The sequence below is a fragment of the Salvelinus fontinalis genome, chromosome 12, assembly GCF_029448725.1.
Source record: "Salvelinus fontinalis isolate EN_2023a chromosome 12, ASM2944872v1, whole genome shotgun sequence".
Classification (NCBI taxonomy): Eukaryota; Metazoa; Chordata; class Actinopteri; order Salmoniformes; family Salmonidae; genus Salvelinus; species Salvelinus fontinalis.
The window spans coordinates 55,485,074-55,494,695 of NC_074676.1; the positions used below are offsets into that span (position 1 = coordinate 55,485,074).

General features: G+C 43.6%; 1 protein-coding gene across 1 annotated transcript in view; it reads left to right on the forward strand.

The window, feature by feature from the left end:
• The window catches only part of dpt (dermatopontin), a 28,183-nt gene extending 19,389 nt beyond the window's left edge, over positions 1 to 8,794 (forward strand). Inside the window, exons 2-4 of the mRNA XM_055941125.1 lie at positions 4,330 to 4,455; positions 5,236 to 5,343; positions 6,477 to 8,794. Coding sequence (XP_055797100.1) covers positions 4,330 to 4,455; positions 5,236 to 5,343; positions 6,477 to 6,543 — 301 coding nt within the window. The 3' untranslated portion in view covers positions 6,544 to 8,794. The remainder of the gene's footprint in view (positions 1 to 4,329; positions 4,456 to 5,235; positions 5,344 to 6,476) is intronic.
• The last annotated feature ends 828 nt before the right edge of the window (positions 8,795 to 9,622 follow it).

A 9,622-nucleotide genomic window follows, 5' to 3' on the forward strand; every position in this document is an offset into this window, starting at 1 on the left:
AGCAGCAGTACTAGTAGTAGTAGTACTAGCAGTAGTAGCTGTAGTGGTAGCAGTAGCAGCAGTAGCAGTACTAGCAGTAGTAGCAGTAGTAGTAGTATTAGTAGTAAAAGTACTAGTAGTAGTAGCTGTAGTGGTAGCAGTAGCAGCAGTATTAGTAGTAGCAGTACTAGTAGTATTAGTAGTAGCAGTACTACTAGTAGTAGCAGCAGTAGTAGTAGTAGTAGTACTAGCAGTAGTAGCTGTAGTGGTAGCAGTAGCAGCAGTAGTAGTATTAGTAGTAGCAGTACTAGCAGTAGTAGCAGTAGTAGTAGTAGTAGTACTAGCAGTAGTAGCTGTAGTGGTAGCAGTAGCAGCAGTAGTAGTATTAGTAGTAGCAGTACTAGCAGTAGTAGCAGTAGTAGTAGTATTAGTAGTAAAAGTACTAGTAGTAGTAGCTGTAGTGGTAGCAGTAGCAGCAGTATTAGTAGTAGCAGTAGTAGTAGTAGTAGCAGTAGTCACAGCATTGTGAACAGCATAAACTGGATTGATATTTCACACAATAAATCCTTTAAGTTATTCTTCCCTGCTCTCATCTGCTTTAAGTTATTCTTCCCTGCCCTCATCTCCTTTGAGTTATTCTTCCCTGCTCTCATCTTCTTCCAGACAATGTTATGGGGTGTCAGATCGAAACAAGGGTGTGTCCCAAACGGTGCCCTATTCCCTGGTTAGTGTACTACTTTTGACCATGGCCCACAGTCTCTGGTCAAAAGTAGTGCACTATATAGGGAATAGGGTTCCGTTTACGATGCAGTCTTTTCAGGGAAATTATAAAGTTCTACATAAACAATATGCTAATAATATGGTAATCTACGGTGCTTTGACTCAATCTGTTATTTATTTGTATTTTTTTTTTTCTCCCCAATTTCGATCCTGTCTCATCGCTGCAACTCCCCAACCGGCTCGGGAGGCGAAGGCCGAGTCCTACGTCCTCCGAAACATGACCCGCCAAACCGCGCTTCTTAACACCCACACGCTTAACCCGGAAGCCAACCGCACCAATGTGTTAAAGGAAACACCATTCACCTGACGACTGAGGTCAGCCTGCAGGCGCCTGGTCCGCCACAAGGAGTCGCTAGAGCCAAGTAAAGCACCCCTGGCCAAACCCTCCCCTAATCCGGACGACGCTGGGCCAATTGTGGCCGCCCTATGGGACTCCCGATCACGGCCGGTTGTGATACAGCCCGGGATTGAACCTGGGTCAGTAATGATGCCTCTAGCACTGCAATGCAATGCCTTAGACCACTAAGATGAGAAAAGGCTGGAGTTATTCTCCAAAAACGTCAAGGCCTGAGTTATTCTCCAAAAACGTCAAGGCCGGAGTTATTCTCCAAAAACGTCAAGGCCGGAGTTAATCTCCAAAAACGTCAAGGCCGGAGTTATTCTCCAAAAACGTCGAGGCCGGAGTTATTCTCCAATAACGTCAAGCCCGGAGTTATTCTCCAAAAACGTCGAGGCCGGAGTTATTCTCCAAAAACGTCGAGGCCGGAGTTAATCTCCAATAACGTCAAGCCCGGAGTTATTCTCCAAAAACGTCGAGGCCGGAGTTATTCTCCAAAAACGTCGAGGCCGGAGTTAATCTCCAATAACGTCGAGGCCGGAGTTATTCTCCAATAACGTTGAGGCCGGAGTTAATCTCCAATAACGTCGAGGCCGGAGTTATTCTCCAAAAACGTCAAGGCCGGAGTTATTCTCCAAAAACGTCAAGGCCGGAGTTATTCTCCAATAACGTCGAGGCCGGAGTTATTCTCCAATAACGTCAAGGCCGGATGTCACGTTCTGACCATAGTTCTTGTGTTATTTCTTTGTTTTAGTATGGTCAGGGTGTGAGTTGAGTGGGTTATCTATGTTTTGTGTTTCTATGTTGGTTTTCTCGTTTGGCCTGATATGGTTCTCAATCAGAGGCAGGTGTTTTGCGTTGTCTCTAATTGGGAACCATATTTAGGTAGCCTGTTTTGTATTGTGGGTTGTGGGTGATTGTTCCTGTTCGTGTGTTCTTGTGTTCACTATTTCGGGTCTGTAGCGTCTTCGGTTATTTTTGTTCAGTTTATAGTTTTTTTCATTCTTGAAAGTATTCGTAATAAATATGAATATTCACCACGCTGCATCTTGGTCCGACATTTCTTACTCCTCAGACGAGGAGAACGATGACTGCCGTTACACCGGAGTTATTCTCCAAAAACGTCAAATGGGCTTGTGTACTCATTCAACGTCATGGGTATTTTTCTTCTCCCGGTGATTTTTAACAGTCTTTATACAACTAGCAGTCTCTTGTTCATCCTCTGACATATCCTTTCGTTTACTTTTATGATCCCAGTTTCCTGTGCTTTTAGACATGTGTTGATGTTTTGGCACAGCTTTCTGACACCAGGGCCAGCTGAGCTCACTCCACTTGTTCAGGAAGCTCGACAAATGTGTCATTCTCTGAAACAACGTCACTATTTGACATAAAATATTCACTTTTTCAACCCCAAGAAACACTATCATTCATGTGTAGACTGAAAAGAAATATTGCCAATAGACGTAATTGGCATTTAGTCGTCGGGTGGTGATCAGCATGCTGCTGTGGTTGGGAAAGGCACTTCGTTTATATTGTGTTCCTGCACCATCCATTGTGTCGCAGCTGCCGTAAGGTTAGATTACTATCGGGTTTGGAAACAAAGGCTTCCTCTGGGAACTGAGGTAGACGTGCTCTATCATCCCAGGGGCTGAGGCAGACACTGTGGACATTGTAATGTATTTATTTTTTATTTAACTAGGCAAGTCTGTTAAGAACAAATTCTTATTTTCAATGACGGCCTAGGAACAGTGGGTTAACTGCCTTGTTCAGGGGCAGAGCGACATATTTTTACCTTGTCAGCTGGGGGGTTCGATCATCATGCTCCTATGATCTCTGATATCTGATCTCTGATCCTCTGTGAAACCCTCCTGTAATGGGGCTGGGCATGGATACCTCTGAGCTCTGATCTCTGATCCTCTGTGAAATCCTCCTGTAATGGGGCTGGGCATGGATACCTCTGAGCTCTGATCTCTGATCCTCTGTGAAATCCTCCTGTAATGGGGCTGGGCATGGATACCTCTGAGCTCTGATCTCTGATCCTCTGTGAAATCCTCCTGTAATGGGGCTGGGCATGGATACCTCTGAGCTCTGATCTCTGATCCTCTGTGAAATCCTCCTGTAATGGGGCTGGGCATGGATACCTCTGATATCTGAATTTCCGGCCTGAAAGACTAGATGTAACGACGAAAAACAAAAGAAAGGGGGTTGGTTGTAAAACGCGGATGTCTAGCAACCGAAATGTTAGCATTTTAGCATTATTGCAACTACTTAGCATGTTAGCTGACCCTTCCCCTACAAATTGTAGTTAATACGTACCATACGAAACGTAACAAATCATACTGAATGGATTGCGCTATATACATTTTAAGGTAATTTCTAATTGAGCTGACATACGCAGAATGTACTTTGAATGCAGTCCATGCTAACACAGGAACATCGCCTTTTACATTTCAATGTTAAACTTCTGCCATATGGACCTGTCCTCCCCATTTAGTTCTATAGCTGCTGGCTGGGACACTGTTGCCATGACAAAGGGCTACAGATCACTGTGCTCTCTGCGCTCTAGGTTAATGTTGGTCAAACTGTTGTGATGACAACTGGCTGTATGGGCTATAAACACACTACACGGTGTTTACATCAAATCACCAGAGTGGAGGAGAGGAGGGGAGGAGGAGAGGAGCAGGAGAGGGGAGGAGGGGAGGAGAGGGGAGGAGGAGAGAAGACGAGCGGGGAGGACGGGAGGAGAGGGGAGAGGAGAGGGGAGGAGGAAGAGAGAGGAGGGGAGGAGAGGGGAGAGGGGAGGAGGAGAGAGGAGGGGAGGAGAGGGGAGGAGGAGAGAAGACGAGAGGGGAGGAGGAGAGAAGACGAGAGGGGAGGAGAGGGGAGAGGAGGAGGAGGGGAGGGGAGGAGAGGGGAGGGCAAGAAAAGGGAGAGGAGAGGAGAGGGGAGGGGAGGAGGAGGAGAGAGGAGGGGAGGAGAAAAGATGAGAGGATTGTTAATAAACTAAGCTTCCCTCGATGTAATGATAACGGCCTCATTTTCACCTCTTGGATGTCAATTGTATTGAAAGGATGAATTCATCTGAATTTGTTGAAGTGATCTGTAGTCAACTGTGGCAATGAAGCCATTACAACTCTGTATCCTCGGTTTCTGAGACAAATCCTTTGAGATTCTTGGCCAACTATATTATGGGTCTTTGGTTCATGAAGTTTATTTTACAAGTTGTATTTCAGGTCTTCAACATGCGGCAACAATGGCCTGGTGGCGGGGGTGATGAGCAAGTACTTTGAGCCTGTCCTGGACCGCGAGTGGTCGTTCTACTGCTGTCGCTACAGCCGCCGCTGCCCCTACTCCTGCTGGTAAGTCCCCTACGTCTAACCCTACCTAATCTTAACATAACCTTAACCCAACCTAAACCTAACCTAACCTTACACTACCCTACCCAACCTTAACCTAACCCTACCCCACCTAAACCTAACCTTACACTACCATACCCTACCCAACCTTAACCTAACCCTACCCAACCTAAACCTAACCTTACACTACCCTACCCAACCTTAACCTAACCCTACCCAACCTAAACCTAACCTTACACTACCCTACCCAACCTTAACCTAACCCTACCCAATCTAACCCTACCCAATCTAACCCTACCCAATCTAACCTAACCTTAACCCAACCTAAACCTAACCCAACCTAATCCTAACCTAACCTTAACCCAACCTAAACCTAACCCTAACCCAGCCTAACCCTACCCAACCTAAACCTAACCCTAACCCAGCCTAACCCTACCCAACCTTAACCTAACCCTAACCCTAACCCTAACCCAACCCAACCTTACCCTAACCCTACCTTAACCTTACCCAACCTAACCCTACCCTCTCTCTCTCTCTCTCTCTCTCTCGTCTTTATTATTTTGGAACTTTTGTGAGTACTGTTTACTGTACATTTTTTATTGTTTATTTTACTTTTGTTTACTATCTATCTCATTTGCTTTGGCAATAAATCCCGGGAGAGAGCGAGGGAGATTTCAAATGTCATATTATGTCTATATACAGGGTTGCAACAATGTGCAAATAGTTCAAGTACACAAGGGAAAATAAATAAACATCTCTCTCTCTCTCTCTCTCTCTCCATAGGAAATCATTGGAGGTGCCTGAGCAATACAGAGAGGAGGGAGAGTTTGTCATCCCCGGCTATGGCTACTTCATCAGAGGGGCTCAGACCACCTTCGATGGAGTTCTCAGGTCTGTAGACTGTAGCTGCAGGTCATTCATTGGTCAGTTAGTTAGTTAGTTAGTTATCTAGCTAGTTAGTTTGTTTGTTCGTTAGTTAGTTATCTAGCTAGTTCGTTAGTTATCTAGCTAGTTAGTTAGTTATATGGCTAGTTAGTTAGTTAGTTATCTAGCTAGTTAGTTATCTAGCTAGTTAGTTATCTAGCTAGTTAGTTAGTTATCTAGCTAGTTCGTTAGTTATCTGGCTAGTTAGTTAGTTATATGGCTAGTTAGTTAGTTAGTTATCTAGCTAGTTAGTTTGTTAGTTCGTTAGTTAGTTATCTAGCTAGTTAGTTATCTAGCTAGTTCGTTAGTTATCTAGCTAGTTAGTTAGTTATATGGCTAGTTAGTTAGTTATATAGTTAGTTAGTTAGTTAGTTAGTTAGTTAGTTAGTTAGTTAGTTATCTAGCTAGTTAGTTAGTTATCTAGCTAGTTAGTTCGTTCAGGGGCCGAGTACAGACTACTGTCTGTAGTAGCTGGAATTTGGAGTGGCTCCTTCCAACTCATGTCTGGTATTGCATGGTAGAAGCATTGTTGTTGCATTGTAGTAGCTTGGAATGGTAGTATTTTTAATCTTCTATCTCTACTCTAAAAAACTAAAGTATATCTACTCCATCACTTGTTGAGTCCAAAAGTCCAAAACGTTTCATGGCATCAGGAGGGAAGACTGAAACAGTAGTCCATTAATAACACTGAAACGAGGCAAGGCCATCTCATATCTCAGCCTGAAGTTTAATAGCAGTATCTATCCAGCCAACTACTCACTGTGAAAAACAGCCTGTCATTCACATCCATCCAACTACTCTCTGTGAAAAACAGCCTGTCATTCACATCCTGTCTGTCTGTCTGTCTGTCTGTCTGTCTGTCTGTCTGTCTGTCTGTCTGTCTGTCTGTCTCTGTCTGTCTGTCTGTCTGTCTCTGTCTGTCTCTGTCTGTCTCTGTCTGTCTGTCTCTGTCTGTCTCTGTCTGTCTGTCTCTGTCTGTCTCTGTCTGTCTGTCTCTGTCTGTCTCTGTCTGTCTCTGTCTGTCTCTGTCTGTCTCTGTCTGTCTCTGTCTGTCTGTCTGTCTGTCTGATAACCTTCTTCTCTCTTTGTGTTTGTTGCAGAGATCGGCAGTGGAAGTACATTGTGTGCAGAATGACCGATTTCGACTGTGAATTTGAGAATTTATAGATGTACATTGAGACCCGGTAAACACGGCGAGATGGCCACTGCTGTTTGGCGAAGAGAGTCCCGTGTGCAACAAACCGCTGTTCTACGACCATCGACCAAACAGATGCTTCCCTCTACATGAATTTGTCTTTCACTTCAACCACTAAAGTACGACGACACAAACCCACAATAGCAACAGATCCCCAGAGTCATTAAGTCCATTATTCACATCCCCTCCCAGGATCATTAAGTCCATTATTCACATCCCCAGAATCATTAAGTCCATTATTCACATCCCCAGAGTCATTAAGCCCATTATTCACATCCCCTCCCAGAATCATTAAGTCCATTATTCACATCCCCAGAATCATTAAGTCCATTATTCACATCCCCAGAGTCATTAAGCCCATTATTCACATCCCTTCCCAGAATCATTAAGTCCATTATTCACATCCCCAGAATCATTAAGTCCATTATTCACATCCCCTCCCAGAATCATTAAGTCCATTATTCACATCCCCTCCCAGAATCATTAAGTCCATTATTCACATCCCCAGAGTCATTAAGTCCATTATTCACATCCCCTCCCAGAATCATTAAGTCCATTATTCACATCCCCAGAGTCATTAAGTCCATTATTCACATCCCCAGAATCATTAAGTCCATTATTCACATCCCCAGAATCATTAAGTCCATTATTCACATCCCCAGAATTATTAAGTCCATTATTCACATCCCCAGAATCATTAAGTCCATTATTCACATCCCCTCCCAGAATCATTAAGTCCATTATTCACATCCCCAGAATCATTAAGTCCATTATTCACATCCCCAGAGTCATTAAGTCCATTATTCACATCCCCAGAATCATTAAGTCCATTATTCACATCCCCAGAATCATTAAGTACCTTATTCACAACCCCTCCCAAAATCATTATGTCCATTATTCACATCCCCAGAATCATTAAGTCCATTATTCACATCCCCTCCCAGAATCATTAAGTCCATTATTCACATCCCCTCCCAGAATCATTAAGTCCATTATTCACATCCCCAGAATCATTAAGTCCATTATTCACATCCCCAGAGTCATTAAGTCCATTATTCACATCCCCAGAATCATTAAGTCCATTATTCACATCCCCAGAATCATTAAGTACCTTATTCACAACCCCTCCCAAAATCATTATGTCCATTATTCACATCCCCAGAATCATTAAGTCCATTATTCACATCCCCTCCCAGAATCATTAAGTCCATTATTCACATCCCCTCCCAGAATCATTAAGTCCATTATTCACATCCCCAGAATCATTAAGTCCATTATTCACATCCCCAGAATCATTAAGCCCATTATTCACATCCCCTCCCAGAATCATTAAGTCCATTATTCACATCCCCAGAGTCATTAAGTCCATTATTCACATCCCCTCCCAGAATCATTAAGTCCATTATTCACATCCCCAGAGTCATTAAGTCCATTATTCACATCCCCAGAATCATTAAGTCCATTATTCACATCCCCAGAATCATTAAGTCCATTATTCACATCCCCAGAATTATTAAGTCCATTATTCACATCCCCAGAATCATTAAGTCCATTATTCACATCCCCTCCCAGAATCATTAAGTCCATTATTCACATCCCCAGAATCATTAAGTCCATTATTCACATCCCCAGAATTATTAAGTCCATTATTCACATCCCCAGAATCATTAAGTCCATTATTCACATCCCCTCCCAGAATCATTAAGTCCATTATTCACATCCCCAGAATCATTAAGTCCATTATTCACATCCCCAGAATCATTAAGTCCATTATTCACATCCCCAGAATCATTAAGCCCATTATTCACATCCCCAGAATCATTAAGTCCATTATTCACATCCCCAGAATCATTAAGCCCATTATTCACATCCCCAGAATCATTAAGTCCATTATTCACATCCCCTCCCAGGATCATTAAGTCCATTATTCACATCCCCAGAATCATTAAGTCCATTATTCACCCTTGTTAATGACATCTCACTCTTTACTATTAATATTTCATTATTCATGATTCTTGATAATAACCATGTTTGTTTTATTTTTTGGGATGAATGTTACGTTAAGTTTTAGATGTCAAATCACTTATCTTTATATCTATCGTAGCACCATAGCAATATAAATAAACTGTCTGTGTACAGAACTTAGCCTACTTTTCAAAATGAAAAACATCAAGTAATGTCTCTACTTGTTATGCTAAATAAAAGTCCAATGGTTGAACGATATCAGAGTGTATCAGTTTGTGTTCAGTTGGTAGAGCATAGAGCACGGTTCAGCTGGTAGAGCACGGTTCAGTTGGTAGAGCATAGAGCACGGTTCAGTTTGTAGAGCACGGTTCAGTTGGTAGATCACGGTTGTTGGCAGAGCACGGCTCAGTTGGTAGAGCATAGAGCACGGTTCAGTTGGTAGAGCACGGATCAGTTGGTAGAGCACGGTTCAGTTGGTAGAGCACGGATCAGTTGGTAGAGCACGGTTCAGTTGGTAGAGCATGGAGCACGGTTCAGTTGGTAGAGCACGGTTCAGTTGGTAGAGCATAGAGCACGGTTCAGTTGGTAGGGCACGGCTCAGTTGGTAGAGCACGGTTCAGTTGGTAGAGCATAGAGCACGGTTCAGTTGGTAGAGCATAGAGCACAGTTCAGTTGGTAGAGCACGGTTCAGTTGGTAGAGCACGGTTCAGTTGGTAGAGCACGGTTCTGTTAGTAGAGCACGGTTCAGTTGGTAGAGCATGGTTCAGTTGGTAGAGCATAGAGCACGGTTCAGTTGGTAGAGCACGGTTCAGTTGGTAGAGCATAGAGCACGGTTCAGTTGGTAGAGCACGGTTCAGTTGGTAGAGCATAGAGCACGGTTCAGTTGGTAGAGCATAGAGCACGGTTCAGTTGGTAGAGCACGGTTCAGTTGGTAGAGCACGGTTCAGTTGGTAGAGCACGGTTCAGTTGGTAGAGCACAGCTCAGTTGGTAGAGCACGGTTCAGTTGGTAGAGCACGGTTCAGTTGGTAGAGCATAGAGCACAGTTCAGTTGGTAGAGCACGGCTCAGTTGGTAGAGCACGGCTCA